This window comes from Megalops cyprinoides, chromosome 4 (assembly GCF_013368585.1).
Source record: "Megalops cyprinoides isolate fMegCyp1 chromosome 4, fMegCyp1.pri, whole genome shotgun sequence".
In the NCBI taxonomy this organism is placed as follows: domain Eukaryota; kingdom Metazoa; phylum Chordata; class Actinopteri; order Elopiformes; family Megalopidae; genus Megalops; species Megalops cyprinoides.
Window position 1 is genome coordinate 11,092,797 of NC_050586.1, and position 23,380 is coordinate 11,116,176.

The 23,380-nt window shown below is 45.3% G+C and overlaps 1 protein-coding gene across 2 annotated transcripts; it reads left to right on the forward strand.

Moving 5' to 3' along the window:
- Nucleotides 1–982: 982 nt before the first annotated feature.
- rab11fip1a (RAB11 family interacting protein 1 (class I) a) lies at nucleotides 983–23,104 on the forward strand. 2 transcript variants are annotated; one of them, XM_036526323.1, is made up of 5 exons: nucleotides 983–2,437; nucleotides 11,448–11,878; nucleotides 12,172–13,072; nucleotides 20,318–20,432; nucleotides 20,923–23,104. In XM_036526323.1, the coding sequence occupies exons 1-5, from the start codon at nucleotides 2,088–2,090 to the stop codon at nucleotides 21,127–21,129; spliced, it is 2,004 nt and encodes a 667-aa protein (XP_036382216.1). In that variant the 5' UTR covers nucleotides 983–2,087; the 3' UTR covers nucleotides 21,130–23,104. The 2 variants fall into 2 exon arrangements, with proteins under 2 accessions (XP_036382216.1, XP_036382215.1); XM_036526322.1 differs by lacking the exons at nucleotides 983–2,437; nucleotides 11,448–11,878; nucleotides 12,172–13,072 and adding exons at nucleotides 15,235–15,509; nucleotides 16,479–18,806.
- The last annotated feature ends 276 nt before the right edge of the window (nucleotides 23,105–23,380 follow it).

Here is a 23,380-nt window from a genome sequence, read left to right on the forward strand (position 1 = left end):
ATTTTGATTGCCTTCAATCAGAGATGGGTGCATTCTTCCTGTAGGCTGATTTCTTGGTGTTCAGGGACGACTTGCTATGCTTAGGTAATATTCACAAATTGGAATCGAAATTTTAACGTATATTTGAGAAATCATGAAAAAAGGAAACTTCCAGAGGCAAAACTGCTTTCGCATTTTCGTTAGTTTGACCAGTCTGACACTCGTATGGTTTTATGTTGTTTTTTTTTTTTGCGGTGAGGGAGAAATTCATGAGGCAGGAGTCTGTTTTCAATGACACTTGGTAGCACCCTCCATTCAAGGGCTCGTGTCTGACCAAGGGAAACCTCCTGATGCAAATTAAGGTGCCTCTGGTTTGTTTCTTTTGATCAGTAATATATCGGTTGAGGGATAATAGGATGCGCCATTGCAACGATTTAAAAAAATCAATGAGGCCTAATATGTTCTGATGTTCTGCAACATTAATCCAAACAAAATATCAGCGGTAAGTCTAGACGGCCGAGGCCGCTTAGTAGCTACGGTATTGTCTGAAAACATCTATAATATTGGCCATGAAACACTATTTATTAGTTGTATTTATAGGCCTAAAAGGTAACAGAAAATCTCAATATGCAGTGCAAGAACAGTTGAACTTTAGGATGTAGGTCTAGGTACCTCGATATATTTTAACATTTTAGATTCACACATACATCGAAACTCAGCGAGAGTCTACACAATGGACACTGAGTGTACAATTGAAGAAACGATACCTGCATATTCTGAGAGGGTCATTCCCAAACAGACAAGCCATTGTTTTGAAAATGACGTAATGGTTGTTGCCATGCGATGTGCGCTCAAATTGTACCTGCCCTGTTAAAGGCCAACCTGTTGCCACTGTCCAATTACGGAAGCAAAGGAGTTGAGTGACCGTCACTTGGCAAATAAGATGAAAGACTTTGAGGATGGGCGGGGGCATTATGCTAATAAGCTAAAGCGAAGAGGAAGTTTGTTTAGAACGAAAAAAAAAAACGGTGGAGATACTCGTACACACAAAGTCGTTATGTAAGATTGAGGGATTCCGTCTTGAGCATGGTTTGCAAATAGGTAACTAATTCCCAACAGCCCATTTTTGCTAGCAGGCTAACTGGGCTTCTGGAAACGCGTTCAATGGTTATCCTTTTTTTTTCAGGCGTGAATTAGCCTAGTTCGCTAGCTATAAATATTGAACAACTCGTAGCTACGAGCCCGCTGCATGTTCAGTTATATTAAATGTATATAGAAAGTAGAGGACATCAGTGAGTGCTATGAATTAAATTAATTTACTAACGTTTCCGACCTGGATCACCGCGTCGAATGTAGCAACAAAGAATAATCGCGTTTACGAGCGTTGTTCTAGAACAAATCACTGAGTATTGTTCCAAGCAAAGGCTATGACTGAAATGAAAAAAGTAGCCTACATTTTCACAGAGCGTTAACTAGCTGACTTCAGCCTATTGATTCTTTCATTGATGTTCAAGGTCTTCTAGCTATAATACTCAAGTTCAATCTGTCTTTTCAGTTGCTTCACCGGGTAACCAGGCGTCGCGTAAACAGAAGCTAACAAGCTAGTTGGCTACCAAAGTGGGCAGTTGAGAAAGGAATGAGCCTGTGGTGTCTTTTATGGAGTTAGATAATTAGCAAAGTACGTGAATTGAATCAGTATAAAATAAATTGTTTTCAATTCAACGAATCGATCTCCTGTGGTACAAAATAGCACCTTGATTTCTGCAGCATATTAATACGACTAATTTCTTCTTAATAAGCTGTACATATAACTAGTTTAGCCTGCCAAACTGTTGTTAAGGGCGTATACATATCATCCCAGCTGAATTATTCGTCAGCGTATCGTGTTGTAAGATCTTCAAGAGAGAGGCGTGACGGGAGTTGTGAAATACTCCTACTGCTGGGAAGACTAAATTCAGACATGCAGCCGCGTGTAAAGGAGCATAGTAACAAGACAACGTAAAAGTTAATCGCGAGTCCCGAACAAAGTTTCACAAGTTTCAGATCCGTTGCGGCTTTTGTCCGGAGACTTTTCTTAGTTTAAGTCACTGAACTCGTTGTCAGTCGAAATGGCTTTGGCGGACCAAAGCCAGCAGTGGTACCCTACCAGTGTACAGGTAACGGTGTTCCAGGCTCGGAATCTTAGAATCAAGGGTAAGAATGGAACCAACGACGCGTATGCCATCATGCAGGTGGCCAAAGATAAGTTCTCCACCTCGGTGGCAGAGAAGTGCGTTGCCCCGGTGTGGAAGGAAGAGGCCACGTTCGACCTGCCGCTCTTCCACCACGGCAACGCGGAGCGGTGCACCCTCTACATTATAGTAATGCACCGAGCCTTAGTGGGATTGGACAAGCTTCTGGGACAGGCGGTCATCAACCTGGTGGAACTCCACGAGAAGAAGTCTCGCAATAAGACTGAGTGAGTGCCTCAGGGTCTTGGTGTTTGGCGAAATATTGGGTTTTATGTAAGGCAAGCTGTTTTTTTTTTCACTTCCACTGTTCTCCTACAAGCATGTGTTGTAGATTTAGCCATTTGGAAGACGCTCTTATCCCGATCGACTGACAAACAAAGCTACAAACGTTCATATAGCTAGGCCCCGTGATCAACAGCACGCACAGTAAACGACAGTCTACATCTAAACGTGGTACATTACACGGTGCAATAATAACTAGTGCAGTACAGAATAATAAAGTGTCACAGTAATAGAACAATTCAACAGCTGGTATCCAAGTGCATAAATATGCTGTTGAAATATTCAAGTAAAAGGCAGAATTATAGGGCTATAATTATATATGGGACCCGAAATATACCTACATTCTCTCTGGCAGGTGTTGGGACTACAAGGTCTGAAAAAAGAACTTTTCCCTCAGCCCCATATGGTACTGATAGAAGCAAGTGGCACACTTGAATAAGTAACATGATTTTATACTGTTCAACAGACTTGCGAAAGATAATATCTATCTATCTATCTATAGTCCATAGTGTTTTAGGGAGGGAACAAACATGTCCTCATTACTAAATTTGTTACACTAGATAACTTGGTGACATTGGTTTGGCAATAAACAAAATTTTCAGTAGATTGCCAGGTTGATGTAATCTGTTTTGACAGTGAGCGGAGCGATGTATTGGTTATTCTGTTACACTCGGTTCCATGGGGCTGTCTCGAGGCTTTCGGGTTGCATCTGTATTGATGACAAGCCTTCCTGAGAGACGGTTCAACAGCAACGCAGGCTGGCAGCTGTGAAATTACACTCCTGCTTTCTCATGCACGGGCCTTGCCCCTGCTCTGACAGTCGCTCCACGCCATGTTCTAACGCGACAGGTCCTTTCCAGGAGCATCGTTCGCAGCCGGTGGCTTGTGTTTATTGGCGAACACCAGTGAGGAGCGTGATGCGATGCTAATTAATGGCGTGTTGAACACAGTGTTCTCCTGCTGTTCACGTGTCTTCACTCCCCTGGCCTTTGTTTCCACGGTGCATTCCACTGTTGGGGTCAGAATCGCAGTGACTTGGATGGAATCTGCCTGCTTTTATTGTGTCTGTACTGATGTCAGAATGACACACCTATCCCAGCCCCTGGATTCAGTCATTCCCGAGAGGCTTTGGCCTGCCTCAGACTAATAATAGATTCATCAGCAGTGTGCTAAATGGCGGTGCTTAAGAATATGATCAGTTGCATCATTGGCAAAAGCGTTATTGGTATACATGTTACACGTCTTGCGGTTTGGAGTTTTAAGTGCTTGTGTTTTTTTTTTTTCCTTAATGGACCACAGGATTTATGAGGGAAGGGGAGGCACAAAATAGTGCTTCTCTCACCCTACAGGCTAGAAAGAATATCCCTTTGCTAGCTTTAATGTTCCCCTAGTGGTTTGCCTGAAACATAAACTGCATTGCCAGTATCTGATTTCAGTATTAATCACAGTGGAAAACGGGGACAACTTCAATAATGTTTACATCACTATGCCTCCAGTGAGGGGAATTGAAACACATTCTGATTTATTTGATATTTGAATATTCTGTAATATTGGGAGAATATTTGAATATTCTCCCAAGTTTTAACATTTGAATCTTTTTTGTTGTGGAAGTAAAAATGCCTAGTGTATATCTTGTGTACATAACCCTGTGCATAAGGTTACATAGAATCTGGAATCAATAGCTGTACAAACTACTTTGACGAAAATCTACCAATTGTAAAGAAAAACACTGAACGTCATGTATAGGACTTCCAAAGCGGCATCAGAGAAATTTGACTCTTGAACAACAGATTTTTGCAGCTTGAAATGGAAAACGCATTAGTGTAGAAAGGAGTTGTTTGAGGTTGGATTCACAACCTCATTGGATTTGGCTTTTTTTTGCAGCTTCAGAAGTTGTTTGCTGAAGGTAAACTAATCCTGTGAGCAAGTCATTTTCAGCATTATCAGACACATGGCTTCACCATGTGTCTTCAGCACTGGTGTATTTCAGTGTGCACATACAGGTTTGTTTTCTCACCTCTCGTTTCTGTGTGCATGTGTGCTGGAGATTTATTTGCGATTAAGGGTAGTTCCTCTTTGAAGGTGGATCTCTTTGTGTTGCGTAAGCGATCCACTCAATTTCTGACCCAGAGCAATAAAAAACATTTCAGCACTGCATAGTTGTTGGTTAATGGGAGCCCAGGCCTCTGTATGAGTGTGAATTTCCATTTGTCATTTCATGTGGGTTTACGTCATCTCTATTGACTGAACCCATACGCCTGTCCCAGTGCGTGTGTTCCCAGTACATGCTGACATTCATATTTCGAATAATACAGGACTGTTTCTATTGAACCGTCAGTCCTCCGCTGAGAGAGATCTGAGTCAGCGATAGTCTCCCTGTTCAGAGAGGAAGTGGTAGGTGAAAATGCCTGCAGAGGTATTGCCCTTACTGTTAGTCTGCGATTCTCTGAATGCCAGACTAAAGTGGTTATAATGAAGTGGCGATAAGACCCCTTTTTGTTTAACGCGGCGGAATGGCCTGCCAGCGAGTGGATCTGCCTTTACAGAGAAGGCCGTCTATTGTCCTCTCTCTTTCTTCCTCTTTCCCCTTTCGGCCGTGGCCGGTCTGTGGGATCCTCAGCTTCTGTTCGGGTTCCACCTTGGTCCCTGGAGCAGCTTATGAGCGAAGACATTTCAAAGCCTGATTGACCAGGAGCCCAGCAAGAGCGTGTGGGGCTCCTCAGGCAGAGTGTCCTATTCCACAGCTTGACTGTACCCCTCAGCGGTTTACCAGCTTCACAGGATGTGACTCGCAGTTTATGGCTCAAGATCATCTTGCTCACTTTGCTTGGTCACGGTCACTGTGTGGCGGCGGAAGTGTTTTGTAATACTGACCTGTACCTGCCTGCTGCCTGAAGGAGTTGACTGAGGTCAGTCCTGAGGATATGGGATAAGTCCACCGAAGAGATGCTAAACATATTAACATTAACACCTGCTTCTGCTGATTGCCTGCGGCAGTTAGCTATAGCAAGCTGGTCCATGAAACACAATGTTCCCATGCTTTATTTCAGCTGTGGTTGGTATTGAATATGAATTCATTCAGGCCAATGAAGTCATGCATCATGCTGAAAGAAAGAGCTTTCTCATGTTTACAACGCAGAGGAAGCAGTTTCTCTGCTGCTGTTCCTTCTCCCTCGACACTGGGCTGTTTCCACACGTTCTCACATGAAACCCTGATGTGACAGAGTTAAAATAGTTTTTTCTAAATCGGCCCATTAGGAAAGCCATCCACCTCCTCCACCCCCTCCATCCCCCATCTCGTCCACGGGCCTTGTTTTCCCATTCGTTTAATGTTTTGCAGCAGGCCATTCTGAGTGGGCGTTTACCCTGGGCCAGGGCTCTGCCCTAGCAGAACTTCTGTCAAGGGCAAACATTTGCATGCACTCCAAACAGACTGTGGCTCAGCGGGGGCGGTCGCAGTGAAGTGCACAGCCTCGGTGGCAAACGGCTCTGTCAGCACAAGCGTGGAGCAAATGGAGCAGGAGCACTGCCGAGCCCTGGCGGAAGCAGATTGTTCATGTACATTCACTGTGACGCATGGGTAGAAAATCCAAAATCTCTCCCTGCTTTCAGCTGTCGTTTAATGTCGCCGCTGGATTTAAGAATTCCGCCTGCCCAGCAGAGCTGAATGAACCAATTACCCAATCAGGTGTGAGACGTTGGGGCTCTAAGAAAGCTTCAGGGATTCTAGAATCAGTTTTATAATCATTGAAGAAACTGTGGCTGTAAGCTCAACTGCAGCTATGTCAGGCCCCACTGCAAAAAAAAAACATCTCATTTAAGCTACAACATTTTAGTGCGTGTTCAGTGGAAATTTGTCAAGGACACTCATTATTCTCCTTGTAGAATGGAGCAGAGCCTGAGTGCATGTCCATGGGGCTGAGTCTCTGTGCTCTGATTGGTCCTGACATGTGCATGATTGGAGAGCTGAATACGTCATATCTGTCATTAGTGGAGTGGCTCATGTCTGGTTGGGTGTGACTTGCACAGGCTACGTGGCTTTCAGCACTCCTTGCGTGCTTTCGATTGCCCCTCTCCCCTTTGTACAGTCCCTGACGGTAATTATTGTAATTGCCTCTTGCTTTCCGATGGCTTGCCCCTTTCGTTAACACACGTCACTTCAAACGCTGAGATCAAACCGTGTCCAGGAGTGCGCCTTTCGGGTAGGATAATTGGTTGGTTTGGAAACCGTGGCCTTTTGTGTCCCATTAAACAGGAGAAAAAAAAACCCTTGAATGAGATTTGATTTTGATATGGCCCTCCCCCCGAGAGGTGGTCTGATGTGGTTGATTTAGATTTATTTCTGCCAGAGGAGGACACGTCTTCTGTCAGATTCCCAGCTGAGGAGAGATGGCGGTTTCAGATTGTCCCTGAGATGGTGACGACTGCTTTGGGGGCAGCTGGAACAGTCTCGTCATTGATGGGAATGTGTGTGCCTGTATCACCTGATGTTTATGCTATAAACAAGGAAACATATACTTTCTCTGTTTCTCACAGTTACTCTCACTCTTTCTCTCTCTCACACACACACACACACACACACACACACACACACACACACACACACACACACACACATATACCCACACTTTGAGATTGATAAAAATAGGGAGTGTCCTAGTAAGACCTTATCAGTACTGCAGGGTAAAGGCTAGGACTATGGAACAGTCCAAGGGCATTGGAATAACAGCTCACTCCTCCCCCCTTTTTTCTGGCCCCTACCAGATGTTTGCCGTGTACACCACCCAAATATCAGTTATAATTCCTGGCTGGGGTTTGTCAGTTGAATGGCAGCCATTAGAATAACACACTCAGTCCCTGTCGTGCTCTCTTTTGTGTACTTTGAGGAAGGACTGTGCTGAAAAGTCAGAGTTCAGGAGGAAGAGCACTTCTGATTTGCTTGTTGTGTGTCACCTTCCCGTTTCTACTCAGTACCACGTGCACCTGGCTATTTCTCTTTTTGGAGACTGACGGCAAGAATGCCCTGTATGTCTTCCTGAATCCTGAGGTCTGTTTAAAGCTGATTTTCAACAGGGATGTGCGCACAGTCTCTATAAATAACAGGGGCTGGACCCAAAATGGGCGTGTCCCACAACGGTGGCGCGATCTTTTTGGGTGTATAGTGCTCAGACCAGCTTTAAAAACGACGCGATGCGTCAAAACTGAAACTGGGAAAATAAACACACCATGTCTTATACAATGTTCTAAATGTGAACACTGCTACACCCTGTATTTCTATGTCTGCTCACGCAGAAGAAAGTTGTTATAAGTACGGCATTTAATGACACTTCCGGGCCTTGCCTCACACAGCACAAAAAGCCAGCCTGTCAGCATTGTGTTCTGATTCCTCTCCCCTGCGTGACCGCTCCGGGGCTACGTGTGACTGCTCGGGAGGAGTATTTGTGGAGCGGAGCAGAGTTCGGTTGCCGTGTAGGAGTCAGCCTGCGGTCATCAGGGGGCGACAGGGCCAGGTGTGCTTGGGCTGGCACAGACTCAGACTGGGCTGCAAGCCCTGCCTCTTCCAATGCACACGGCCAGTGACGCGTCTTTGACATTAGCTGTGTTCATAATTTGCTTATCGGATAGCCTTCTGCAGTGTGTGCGATTCCTGAAACATGCAAACCATTACAGTGTAGCTGTAATGCTCACCGCAGGTTCAGCTGTGCGTTCCATCCCACCACACACACACACCTGCACACACACACCTGCACACAAACACACCCCCGCACACACACACACACACACACACACACACACACACACACACACACACACACCCGCACACACACCCGCACACACACGCGCGCACACACACACACACACAGCATCGAATTTCGTTGCACGTTGCATGCTGCACTCATGTCTCCTGAGTAATGCTTGATGCTCAGTTGCTGTCCTGCTCCCATATAATATTAATATGCCAGCACATGACCCTGACCTGAGGCCCCAGCGTCTCACTGCTGCGAGATCTTTGTCCCTCAGCATAAAGCAGTCATGTGAATGTAGAGAGAAAACCCCATGGAACACTGTCCTCCCATCAATACAGTGTTAGTGATCTGGCCTATGGCAGTGAAACTGGAGAACTCATCTGTCTAGTTTAAAAGCACATTCCCACCACTCGGTAGGACACTGGAAACTCAATAACAGAAGCCATGACGTTGAGAATTATATTTGATGGTACAGCCAATGTGTATGACTAAGGTGATAAACCTCAGAGCAACTCCATTCATAAGATATAAGATATGAAGAGATATTTCTGTTTAGGCTTTCTTTTCCCTCACCCTGTGGTTACCTGTATTTAAAGAATGTATCACATTCCACTTCATGAAATTTTAGGATTTATTGTCACTGGAATCAATGTGACTGGGTCTGTGGTGCACCTGGAAGTATCTTTGTTTCAGTGTGTTTCAAGAACTGGTCTATCAGGACTGATCAGCTGACTATAATGAGTGTGCTTCACACGGTAAGAGGGTTTTGTATTCCTCTATTAAAAAAAAAACGCGCACACACAATTAGAAGACGAGAGACAACGCCTCATTGTAAACGAAGCTGCGACCAACTGTAGGCGGTCTCTGGAGAAACTTGCCATTCTGGTTCTTGTTAACTCCCCAGACACATGTTCACAGCCGGTGCCTGTTCTCCATTGGCACAACACCAGTTTGGTGAGGCTGAAAAGATGAATTGTAGAGGTGACGAGTTTCAATTGACTCCCGCATGAAAAGTTTCCGCGCTTGCCAGCTCTCGTGCCTCTGACCTTTGTCACTAGTACAGACTGTGTTGTCGCTCGGTTTGAATTGGCTTGATGCTTTTTTGCGCTGCTGATAACACTTTCCACAAGGACAGGGCACGCACTCTTTTCCTAGCCCCTCCGAAAAAGGCCTCTAATTTCCCCCACGGGTCCTCCCTGCTTGCTAGTGTGCTTTTTTGTCTGTCTGCTTCCTGATGATTTTCCAGGAATTCCGACTGCGAGCGTGTTTAGCTCTAGGATAGGAACATTAAGCACATACCAATGGCCTCTGTAAGAACCACAACATATTCAATACCTGGCTCATAAAATACACGCATGCTGTCCAAGGGTATTGTGTAGTGTATAATAATAGTGCAAATGGCAATAAACATTCCCTGTGGGTTGGCACTTTTGCTCTTGTACATGGTGATGTCACTGTCTTACGAACCCTCATAGCAGGCCTCTAATAGCCATTAGCTCCTCTACTGCAATATTAGGTCAGGAGTGAGGAATGCCTGTAATGCCTGGGTGGTGTTGATTCAAGCCTATCTGCGTGGACTTTGACCTCTGAATGGGGCCTTGAAGCCTTGGGGAGTTCTTCAGTAATGAAAGCAGGGATTCGAGACCAGGGAGCGTTTTCTTGACTGTAGCCGTGAGATAAACAAACCCTGTGTCCATCTTGGCCTGCAGCAGGACGATAGCGGGCCTGGCAGGTTTAGTTTCTCTCGATGTTTTTGTGTTTTTGGTCGACCTCCAGCCGTTTGAGGCCTGCTGTTCTCAGCACGGAGCCTTAAGGAGAGACATAGTCCTTGACAACTCGCCCCCCCCTCAGCACTCGAGAGCTCGCTGAAATGAAAAGCAGGCTCTGGGTTATCTGCAGAGTGACTCATAATCCAAACAACACTCTTCAGCCCCCCCCACATAAAATGATCTGTCTTTGCCTGTTAAACCCCAACGTTTCCCAACAGCAGCAAGTGTACAGCGAGTTTCGACCACACATGGAAAACATTTAACTGTTAGAGAAATGTGAGCAAGTCACATATTTTATCCTCTCTGCCATGTCAGTGCTGCTTCTTAGGTTCACCTATTGTTCTTCTGAATGAGATGTCATGTATACATTGCGTATGTGAATGCGTCAGTGTTCCATGGTGACATTAAGATCAGGTCCAGGAAGCGTGAGAATGGCAGTCACATGATTATACAGTTTACACTGAAAGCACTGCTCTCTTAAGAAAATGGGGAGGAAAGAATTCATGTCTTTGGGGGGGAAGAAAAGGGCCGTGGATGTTGTGTAATATTTGTGGACAGTGCTTGCCAGAACACTCCTTTAAGAATGAATGTGGGTCATTGATGGTTCCTCCACCCTGTCCAGCTCAGGGACTGTAATTGTTTGTTTTATGGGTCCCATTCTGTGACCAACAGGTCGTGGAACAGGCAGACCATCGTGGGTGAATGCTGTATGCTTGTTTTTGGGTCTCAAGAGCCAAGATTCATTTTAACCTTAAGTGGTTTAACTGCCTGTTTACGTAAAAGCAAGATACGCCAAGGACTTTTTTAAGATAGAACACTCTAGCTGTCACTGTGTTCGCATGGCTTCCCCCAAATTGCGTAATTAGATTTGTTCGAAGTGTCCGTGCAGTTGACAGATACATTTTTGTCCTTGGGACTGAAAATATTTTCTTATCACTTGCACTTAAGAATGTTTAATCATAGACCTGCATGATGCTTTTTGGAATTCATTATCCTCCCCACCCCTCAGCCATACAGGACCGGTCAAAAATGTGAACATACCTGATTAAGATAGTGGGGAAACATGCACTGAAGGATATTTTGATCTAAAGACTTGCACTTAAATGCTTGAGATTTTTTTTAGACAAATATAAATCATGATGTTAATGCCTATGTATGAATTTCTTTCCAAAAAAAAAAAAAAAAAAGAATTTTAAGAAGTATTTTTTGGCTGTTTTGAAGAATGTGAAATATGAGATATAAGACTTTTTTGGTCACTGCATAATTTCATTTGTGATGTTTCATAGTTATGATGTGTTTACTATTATACTAAAATGTGGAAAATGGTAAAAATAAAGAAAACTGTACAAACTTTTGACTGGGACTGTACGCGTCGAACAAACAGGGAAAGGGTAAAATGAGCAGTAAAAGTGGGTAACTCTCTCTCTGTCACTCGCTAGGTGGTTCAAGCTGCTCGACAAGAACGGGAAGGCGGACAAAGACAGGGGGGAGGTGCTCCTGGACATCCAGTTCATGCGGAACAACATGACGGCCAGCATGTTCGACCTCTCCTTTCAGGACAAGCCCCGCTCCCGCATCGGCAAGCTGAAGGACAAGATCCGCGGCAAGAAGAAGGACGGCTTCTCCGACTCGGCCTCGGCCATCGTGCCCTCGACCACCCAGGTGATGACGGACAGCGAGGGCGAAGGGGACGCCCACGCCGATTCCCCCGGGGTCAAGAAGAAGTCCAAGATGAAGACCCTCTTCGCCCCCAAGTCCAACCTGCAGCGCAACGTCTCCCAGTCCATGTCCACGCTGGGCTCCCTTCCCGAGAAGAACTCGGCCCTCAGCGGCAGCCGTTCCTCTGGCCTCAACATGGACTCGCCTGAAGGTAGGAGTATCTGCCCATGCTTGAACTCAGCCCAAGCTCCTCCCTCAACTGCATTGCCTTTTCAGGAATTCCTTTTGCATGAAGTCTTTTGTCATTTTTGAGTACTGATTATTCTACAAACTTCATGTAGAATGAAGTTTGCATAGAAACAAAAAATACTTGTATTACAGTCAGGTAGGTAAAAGTGGCAGGTTAAAAGATTAATAAAACATAATAAAATTTTCATGGGTGAAATAATATTCTCGGCAAGCGTATCTACTAACCTGTTGTCTAATTTCGATGATCTCTCACAGTGAAAAAGAAGTTCAAGTTCCTGGCCCACAAGCGCACAGGCAGCACGGACAGCAAGGTGTCCCAGGGTCCCTTCTCCCTCCTGAGCCGCTCCAAGCAGGGCGCCGGCGAGCAGAACAACCTGTGCATCAACGGCAGCCACGTGTATGCCGAGGAGCCCGAGCCCAAGATGACCAAGGCCGGCTCCAGCCTCAGCCTGAACAGCTCCGGCCAGGGCTCCGTGGAGGACCTGCGCAGGGGCCAGGGGAGGCACAACTCGGACGTCTCCGTGGACTCCCTCAAAGGACTGAGCCTGCCCTCCTACAGGGCTGAGGCGCGGGAGAGGGACCTGCTGGAGCAGCGGCGGAAAGAGCAGGAGCAGCAGGAGGAGGAGAACAGGCAGGCGGAGGAGAGGCGCAGGGAGGAGGCCAGGAGGCTGCAGGAGGAGCGCGCTCGGCAGGAGGAGCAGGAGAGGAGGAGGCAAGAGGAGGCCCGGCAGGCAGAGGAGGAGCGCAGACTCCAGGAGGAGACCCGGAGGCAGGAGGTGCTACGACGGCAGGAGGAGGCCAGGAAGGCAGAGGAGCAGAAGCACCAGGAGGAGGCCTCAGTGAGCGACAGGCTCTCCTCCCTGTTCGGCATCATCAGGAAGAAGGAGGAGAAGAAGGAGGAGCCGCCGGAGCAGCCTGCCCCTGCCCTGCAGGAGGAGAAGCCCAAATCCGCTCCTCACAGCCTCTTCAGGGAACACACGGAGGTCCCTCTGCCTCTGGCCTCCACCAACCCTTTCGAGGAGATCTCGCTGAGCCCGGAACCCCTCAACCCCTTTGAGGAGAATCCCCCAGAACCGCAGCGGGAGGTTCGCAGCCCCCATACCCCGTCCACTGGCTTCCCGAGCCGCACAGCTAAGGTGTCTGCCGTCAAGCCCAGGTCAGTGTCTGCATGGTTCCATTCATTCTTACTGCAGTGTCTGCATGGTTCCATATTCATTCTTACTGCAGTGTCTGCATGGTTCCATATTCATTGCTATGGCAAAGTCTGCATGGGACCAGATTCATTGTTAGTGCAATGTGTTAACAAAAGCAATGAGAGGCAATGTTTCTACGAGCAGTTCTAATGAGGTGGCTTGTACATGTCTCAGCAAACTGCCACCAGGGCTGCCTAATGAGAGGTAACTTGAGATGCACTCCAGTGCAGGCAGCAGCTTGGAAAAGACACCACCTGCTATTAACCATTGATTACCTCCAGGAACTATCTTCTGTAATCCAATTCCACTAACATTCTCTCTTTCAGTGACAGAATTCTCTCATAATTCTGTCACTGGGGGTGCTAGGTGGCACATGTTTTGGTTGGAGCAAAACTCTCTGAGCTCTCTGATGTTTACCCAAATTAAGGGTTGGCGCATTGGCTATGCATGTCAAATTTAACTAATTACTATTCCTCAGCAGTGAAACACAATAGCCAGACAGAGTGTCTTAGTGCTGATAAGGCTGCTGCTCCTTACATTTCACCCTGCTCACTTAGTCTAGAGCCATCGAGCACCCATTATGAAAAATGCAAAACTAAACCAATGTGTATTAATGGTTGTACTCTGTGGAGGCCCATGTCTGTGACCTCCTTCTGTGATCACCTGTCATCTGAAGTGATGTGTGCTGAATGAAGTATGCCCTTTTACTGTGGGTGGAGACATATTGAAAGTATCACCCTGAAAAGGAGGAGATTTTCATTTTTTTTATCCAGTCAGCAGTGTTCTGGGCAGCAGTGCCCCGGGGCACATTGTATTCGTTAGATACAAAGGGGATCTACACCTGAAAATCACCCGCAGACCAATGCAGGACCTGTGGGTATCCATTCTGATTCTCCTGTTATCAGGAAGGGCTGTAAGCAGATGCAGAGCAGGCGGTGATCCGTCCAGATCATTTAACGGCCACCGAATCTGTGCAGCCTTTCCTCTGGGCGGTACACATATTGAGGACATGCCTCAGTTCCTGAACGCTGGAATCGGTTTATGTGGTGTTACGGGGGCCGTGAAAGAAGGGAACAAGGATACCAGCCATTTTAAGTGGAAGAAACATTGTTATTTTTGCTCCTCTGGTGGAATTCCCCTTTGTATGGTGACACCTATTTGTGTCGTTTCCAAGACTGAGTAGAATGGTTTACATGCACTCATAAGAGGTAAAATTGGAGGTTGAATCCTATAGTATTGTGGTTTGTTTTTATCATAACAAAGATACATATATCATAAGATAAAATAAATAACTAAGGCAAACAAGTGGTAGTTTTCTTTCTTTTTATGTCTACATCTTTGGTTAATGTTCACAACTGCTAGTGCCAAAATGTTGTGTACATAAAGGAAAAAGGCTAACACTCTCTTAAACCTGCCAATATAAATTAAGGACAACACACAATGCATTGGGATTGGTCAAAAATCACTCTATTGGTGTGTCCTGGTCATTGCCTTGCATGTCAAAAGGGCGTCGATTCCACCTAGAATGTGTGATTAACGGGTGGGATCAGGTTGTGTTGAAATTGCATCTATTCAAATACTACTGTGTGTTGTGTAGATACTAGGTGGCCAAGGTGGGTTTGGCATGTCTTGGGCCTTAAAAAAAAAAAAAAAAAGAACTTCCCTCTTGAACTGCGACTGCAACGGTTCAGCTTCAATGACTGATGCCCACAACGTTGTTTTTTTCACTCTTCCGCTAGATATAAATGAGCAGATATTATTCCAACTGCTGTTTTTATTTGTCACCTGGTGAACCTTATCAGTGGTTGGCAGTTTTGACTATGATCGCAGGATTTGTGCTCGTCGGTGTGTAGTCTGTGACCACGAAAATGCCAGCTTTTTAGATTTCAGTCACTAACACTACTGCTTTGGGTTGTTCAATCTGCGCTCCATGGGGTTGTTTAGGATTACTGATAATCTGTCTACCAGACCCTGTCACTCAAGATTAAACGGCTTTCTGTAATGACTCTTCCTTCTTCGTATTCACTTTATTTCACTGAAGGTTCACATATGTTATTTTTTTCATTCATCACCCCAAGCAAAAATGGGATATAATTTATTGTTTGAGAAGCAACGAAAATCATCAAATCACTCTTTGCTCTGGTAGTCGCCAACCTGTCTGGCAGGTTTGGTCACGTGGCGATTGGCTGTTTAGGTATTTGGGTGGGCGTGTCCACAGTGGTGGTATGGTATGGTGTCAAACAGGTTGTTCAGCGGTGATGTGAGCTCACTTAGGGTGACTAACTGGCAGTGTGTGTATTGTTGTGTGTGTGTGTTTGTCAGTGTGCCTGTTTGGATCAAGGGATTTATTTCCAAATGTCCTCTTTGAGTGGGGCTTATTAACACCACGACTTTCTGATGGTGAGTGAACTTGGTGCGGTCTTTTCTATACTGCTAAGTGACTGATTCGATATCTGAGGAAATTTGTCTGACCCAAAATGGGTCAACCAGACAGGGCTTGAGACTCTTGCAATTCTTTGTAGTCTGACTGCCACTGCCATGGAATGCGTGGAATGTTCTACTGTAAGAGTCAACTTGTTTACAGAGATCGAACCTAATGAGAATAAAATGAAAAGGCAGACAAATTTATTAAATACTATTGTAGGATTTTCTCGGCTTTAATACTGAGTTTGCCATTTATATGTGGTTCATCGTATTTTAAGAGAAACTGAATTTCTCAGACTAGAATTGCTTCCTGGGGATTAAAGCACAGTAAATGTCAGATGCGTAAAATGCGTAGTCTGTTTTTGCCTTTTGACCGCTGAAACCCCATCACGCTTTCTGACTGTGAATTACCATTTATTCTGTCCTCATACGGATGGAGAAATCCCCTCTAGAGAGTCTGGCAGTTTATATTGTCTTGTTAGGTACGAACTGCAGAGCTCCTCCGACATTCCTGTAATGGCTCGTCCTTTTAAAATTCTCACAGCAAGAGCCACGCTCTTTCCAGTGGCCTTATTAAAGCAGTCAGAAAAAGTGATGTAGATTACTTTTGTATCGGAGAATACAGAATCTGAATAAAAGTATTTAAATTAAAACAGTAGATATTTAATATTGTACTGGCTTTCCCCCAATTAAACCTTTACATCCTTTTAAACCACATCTTACTGCATTTTAAAGTTGCAGAATTAAAGTTTGACCTGGATAAGTACTGAATATTTAAAGATGGACGACAGTTGCACATCACTGTGCAGATTACAATTAGTTCTCTTTAGGGGACATGCTGTTTATTCACTGTTGGTTGGCAGACCCAGCGATGTTTCTACGATGGTGCTGTGGGCTGGGCACTGATTTGCCAGCATCTGTGTTCTGTTTTTGCTCCTTTGGCAGATTGGTCATATCTGGGAAGGCTGAAACCGATAAAAGCGAGCCCCCCTCCCCACCTCTGAACGCAGACTCCCTTACCAAGCGTTCCCCTTCCTCCTCATCCTCCTCCGATTCCTCCACCTCTAGCCTCCCTTCACAAACGTCCGACATGTTTTCTGAGCTGCACACCTCCCTGGCTCCTCCCAAACCCAGGTGGAGTTCTACAGAGAGCCTCAGCAGCAGCACTGAGAACCTGGCTGCTGCAGGCTCCTCTGCCTCCTCTACTGAGAAGAAGCGGCAAGCACCCCTTCCTCCCAGCTATCAGAATGCGACTAAGAGAGATATCCCGCCACCCACACACAAACCATTGCCCGCTGTACCTGCCCAGACAGACACCCACAGCCCAGCGTCAAGGCAACCCAAAACAAATCCGAGAAGCCTCTCGGCAAAAACGGCAGCCGCAAGTGGGTATTTACACCCCATAGCTGAGCACAGCAGCTCAGGAAATGCGGAAACCTCAAGTTCCCAGCAGACCAAGCTCCCTGCCCTCCCTCTTCCAGACTACGACACCCTGTACCCGAAGAGGAAGCATGGTGTTCAGGGGCAGATGAGATGGGACCATATTGTGGCAGAGGTCACGCAGAGACAGAGGGAATACCCCCCGGAGCTGAGTGGCCAAGAAATGAGTGTGGACAGGCCTGGCCCAGGCTTAGGTGATTGGCAAGGTCCGACTGACAAGGACAGACCTGCTTCTTCTGATATGAAGACAACGGGGCGTGTTAAGCAGACGGAATATGAGAAGGAGCCACCTCATGCTTTAAAGCCAGTGGGATCAAGCAGCAAGCAGGCGATTGTCCCTCCCAAGTCCATGGCTGTGACTCCCGGTGGACCAACAAGCAGCGTGACTGTGAAGCAAGGCCAGAGCACGAGACAGGTGGCTTCTACAATAGAGAAACCCAACCTGTTTGCTTCCAGAGTCTTTGGGGCAGCAACACCGAAGGTTCATAACAGCAGTGTCCCTTCAATGAAGCCCCCCCAGGCCTTTGTGGGGGATGAGAGGAAGGTTCTAAACACCTCTGTTAATGTCAGTGCTGGTAAACCTTTACCAGAGAAGGAGAGGCAGAGGCCCTCAGAGAAGGTAACGGGTGGGATTCAAGAAAAGCCAGACAACCGAGCCAAGGAGCCCCCACCTGTTGCATTCAGGCAAAGACCCGTTAGCAAAGAGTCACGGACTGTGACACAGATGGAGCGCTCTGCCACTGTACAGAAGGTTGCTAATGAAGACGCACAGACCTTGAACGCTTATATGAAGGCTGTTAACAAAGGATCAGAGACGGTGGCACAGGTGAAGAACTCTGGTCCTGTACTGACAGAGAAGTCCGCAAATGAAGGAAAGGACACCAGCGTGTTTGTGATGAAGGCACCTGTAAATGAAGACTCCGAAGAAGCACGGAGGATGACAGACAGTACCACAATTATGGCAAAAGACACTGAGATGGCTGCTAATGAGGAAGCACAACCCTCTGTTGACACTTTTGTGGATGCTGTGGAGGCTGCTAACGTGCCAAAGCAAGATCTTTTCGTGGAGAAAGCCGAAGAGCTGTTCCCTGTTGAAGAGAAATCAGAACCTGACCCGTTTCCCAATGACCCGCTCCTCTCTAATGACCCATGGGCCCTTCCTGCACAGGACATTGGTGGGGATGACTTGTTCACTGGTGGGCCCAAAAGAGAGCAGAAGCCTGAAGAGCTGGGAATGACTGCAGATGACATTGAGAAGATCTTTGCATCTCAGGGTGAGAGGGATCCATTCTCCAATTACTACCACAGTGACACAGGAAAATTTCCAGAGAAGGAAAAACCGATAGAGCACAGCTTGGCCAAGCAAAGTCCTGTTTTCCAAAGGGCTTCATCAAAGAAGGGCCGTGCACCACTGCCGCCTGTGAAGGCTGACAATTTTGAAGTGAAAAAGAGTAATCAGGCCTCACAGGTCCAGCCTAAAAAAGAGGACACTATGGTGATTATGTCAGCAGCAAAAGAGCAGCAACTGGAGCATGAAGTTAGGAACCTGAGGAGTCTGGATGAGGAGAAGGCCCCCTTCCAGGGCAGGGAGGGACAGTGGGAAGTGGACCCGTTTTCCTCCCCCTCTTCCTCCCTACCCTTCTCCCTGACCACCTCTGAGCCTCTGAAGACCGCGTGGGGCGATGACACTCCTCAGCCAGGTGGTGTTTCTGGAGGAAAGACCCCACTGCGTGCTTGGGTTTCTCCCTCTGAGGCACAGCCAATTACAATGCAGACTAGCAGTGGAGGAGGAGCTGTAGGGAAAGGAGGCGAGCCAGCCTCTACCCCACGCAGGTGAGACTAAATACCTCAAACTGTAATCACCTCTTTACATTCTACTCTGTTGGAGGTGGAGGTGGGGTTGGTTGTGGGCAGGTAAGCCAGGATGTTGACAAACCTGGTAAACAAACTGATAGCAAAGATCACAATAGCTGTCACAGCAGCTGCTGCTGTTTTTCTGTGGCATGAATTATGGTACTTGCATCTGGATGAGTGGTGCATGTACTGCTTACATCTGGGCGAGTGATTCATTTGTTTCTCTCGTGAAATGCCTTTCCTTTGGTTGAAGAAGCCATTTTCTGGTTGTGTCATTACTGTATCAAGCCAGTTTATGGGATGATAGCTTTTTCCCTGTTTGCGGAAAGAGGCCTAGAGAATGATGTATTACTAAAATGCTCGCCATTATTTCCTCTCCAAGCTGCCAGCTATTTGCAAGATAAGCCAGTGACTTTCTGTGCGGACAAGAATGTCTTTAAAATTCTGGTTGCTGTATCTGAAAAATATGCACTGAAAAGATAAAGCATTTTCTGTATTTGGAGCTTTGCAGGTGGTTGCTTGGCATGCGTGTAGACTGCAATGCACTGGGACTGTTCAGATTAAATTAAAGAGGTGTATCCTGCTGTCTTATTATGTGGTTTGTGGTGGATAGAGCATTCTGGAAAGCCAAAGTTTAAGCACTGATTGAAAATTCTCTCAATGACCTATTCACTGTGTTACACTGCTGTCACTGTCTGTAATAGCAGTGTGCACTCGACTGGCAGTTCTTGAGCATTACGGTTAGTGGCTCTTCAAGTCTTTGACTTTCTCACTAAACAAATGTAATAATTGCTAGGCTGGCAGAAACCTCACCCAGTCACTGCTGGTTTAGCCTTTTGAAAAGGCAGGCAGATTGAAGATAGAGGGGCCATTAAAACATGCCACCATTTAAATTTGTGTGATGCATAATTTTCTTCCTCCACTTATAATTATTGGCAAGCTGACATTGGTGACTTTAGATAGATATAAGCATCCAAAGTCATCTGTGGTCACTTTTTAATGAGCTATTTCTTTGTGTTATGAAGGTGAAAAATTGCTAAGTTTGCATGTTGAAAATGTTCAGGCAGCTCAAAAGCCTAAACCAGAACAAGGCAGTACAAGGTATTACATGAGCTCCCATCTATTTAGAGACCGCAGACTACAACAGACTGATCTGAAAAGTTATACTTTGTGAACTTGGTGTAGAAGTGAGTTTGGGGCTGAAGCACAAACAAGCCATCTTGGTGCTTGCCTAAAGAAAATCAATAAAAAGCAAAAAAAAGTTACTTCCTTGGAAATTACATCTTTTGTAACTTCTGATAAGGTTCACCCGGTGAAGCCAGCTGCTGTCAAGCTGGAAATGTTAATCTAGCATGCCCACGTTTCTCACAGGGCAGAGCTTCACAGTAAATAACCTCTTAAATCCTGCCAGGGACACGTGAACAGGGACTCCAAGTACCATCTTTTCAACCTGTTTTTTTTCTTTTTCTGACATGCTCCTCTCCTTCCAGACCTCACCCAGTGAAGCCCCTGAGCTCCCTCGAGAGCCAGACCCCCACCAGCATATCGTCTGGCCGAGACATCAAGTCCTCTGTGATCCACGAGAACGTGCCTTTGAGGATGAAGGTACTGCTCACGGGCCCAGTCTCTCGCAGCTGCTCAGAGTGGAGCTCATCTCAGCTGTTTGTAATAGAGGCAATGAGTAATTATTGTAGATTGCTTGCAGCCAATTAGCGATTCGGTGGAGGGGTTGTTGGGGGGTGTAATAAGCTGTGGTACTGTTTATTTTTCTTTTATTCATATGTCTCTTGAGGTCCCTGAGGTGTTTCACATGCAGCCTGCCAACTGTAATGAGTCTGGGTTTCTGTCCTGTGGAGAGCTGCAGCTCCCACTCAACTAAACTGAAATGTTGGCACATTCCATAGAACTAACACACACACACACACACACACACACACACACACACACACCCTGTCTCTTATCATCTGTTTAGCCCCTTAAGAGACCAGTGAAAGAAATGCGAAGCGCAGCACCAAGTTTCAGGGCGTTCTACCCACTGTAAATACATACTTACAGATGCCCTGGGTGTTCTGACTGTTGCCGCTTCCCCCTCTAGGTGACCAGCTCCGTGGAGAGCGGACCCTACTCCCAGCTGACCCAGGATGAGCTGATCTCTCTGGTGGTGAAGCAACAGGCAGAGCTCTCCAAGAAGGACGGCAAAATCTTGGAGCTGGAGGAGTACATCGACAACCTTCTGGTGCGCGTCATCGAGGAGAAGCCGAGCATCCTGCTGTCCATGGCTTCCACCAAGAAGGCCTGCTAGACTCCACGCAGGAGGTGGAGAGTGAGACCACAGCTTCCATTATAGGTTTACGGCGTAGTCGTGCGATTCTCCTTTGTGTGTAGGGAGATGAAATAACCTGTTGGAAGGTTTGTGACCATCTCTTTTTCCTGCTGCAGTTTTAAACTAGAGCATGTGCACTTTCTTTCTAAAATGGGGAGTTTGGCTTCACTGACTCTAAACGGTGATGAAAGGAAGGAAATATTGTAGCTCTGGTGAAGTTATCCGCAGCATTTGCTATCCAGAAATTAAATTGGTCAACTGCAGTGCAAATATGTCACATGTACAATACCTCTGGAATTCTGCACTAAATTGTTGACAAAGCAAGTGATTCCCAGTACTACTTTTAATATGCTGAAGTGTAACTTTTTTCCACACTAAACTTGAAGGTGCATGGGATTTCTTTTTATCATGGTTCCACAGTATGTTATGGTTGTGATGAGTGCTTTTTCTCTTCCACAGGTACAGTGTATATGGTGAATTTGAATACTGAATGAATATATCCTTGAAATGTTAAATGTAATAGAATATATGGTATAAAGTAGGCATACTGATGACATGCAATTTCATTACTTTGAGCACAATTCTTCAACCTTTATAAAGTAGACTTTATGAAGACTTTATAAAGAGACTTTATTTATGAAGTCTCTTTCATACTGTGTATTTGAATTAATTATTGATCCTGGTTACTGGGTGGTGGTTTGACTCTTATGACTTTGAAGATGAATGCATATTAGAACTGAAAGGAACTGGACACCTTTGCAGTGAGCCAGTGAAGACAATGTGCATCAGCCTTAATAGACTATTTCACATATGTGCATGGACTGGCCAACCTATCAGACACTGAACCTTCTTGTACTGGCCAATAATTGTGAGTTGTCATTTCCCTCACTGCATGATTCCAAGAGGAATCTGTATCCTTGAATCCCCCTTACATTAATGCCTTCCATTTGCACAGGTTCAGTACCTCATTACTGCATTCAAAGCTGGTTACAGAGGAGTGAGCTCATTAACTTTAATCTCTTGGGTTTATAGTTCAGACATTCATAGTTGTTTATTTCTGTGGTGTGTGATTACCTATATGCTGCTTAATTATAGCTCTGTATCCAACAGAATCACACATTGTTGAGCAAGCAATACCAAATAAAATGTATGAAGACAAGGGTGGTATTTTCACGAAGGCATTGTCAGTGTCTGAACTCAGAATAGTTAATTCCATTTAATCGTGTATCAGATAATTTCGAAAGACCTATGACTGTCTATTTTTGCCTTTCTAATGAGCATCTACTTCGATCTATGTAGGGATGTCTGTCACAACTCCCATGGAAGTTGCATGTTATACTCTTTTTGCAATGTAGTCTGATATGCCTTCACTATATACTGAAAAAATAGTCCAGAAAGGAACTTACCATATAAGCAAATGATCATTGTGTGTTATGGTACTGTTTCAGTTGTCAGTAAATCTGTGAAATGTTTTTAGATTTCCATAGTGAATGAAGTTTTAGTAGAAAACCCTGTGGGGATGATGTAAGTGAATTTGCTGAGAACTGCTTTCATTTTGTATTTGGCAACAAGAACTACTTGTGAATAATTTTGTATATCTAGATTAATCAATGTGGTTGTGCCTTTTGTAATGGGGAACACCATAAGCAATACAATGATTGACAATCACCCAAGACATTATCCTTAATTACCCTTAAATTAATTGTGCCTTGCTTTGAAGAATTTTTGCCTATTTGTTTCTCTTGAACAGTACAGTCAGGGCTGGTAAAAGACCTGATATATCTAGTTTGCTCATATCCAGATGATTTCACAAACACTTGCATCTCAGTCTATTGAAAGAAAGGGTATATTTCACTTATACTTCATACAATATTGTGTTGTATTTATCCAGTTGAATGTTGGGGTAATTTCGTCCCTTGTTGCACTTGATGGTGTTTTCCTTTAATTTTTTTACTCAACGAACTTGATTTGTAGATCTTCCAAGATGAATCCTTATTTTGCGAATTGTATTCTGCTCACTATTGAAACGTCTTACTTTTTAGATAAAAACTGATACTTCCTTGTAAATTCAAATAAAACTATTTATATTGAGATTTTTTTTTTTTTTTTTGCTGATGTCCCCTTTGGCGTTTTAGTGTCACCATGTACAGGAGGTCCCATAAGCCATTTACGGAGATGATGTAACCACGCTAAACTGATTAAGCACTGATGTAGTGCGCTTTCGCTGAAG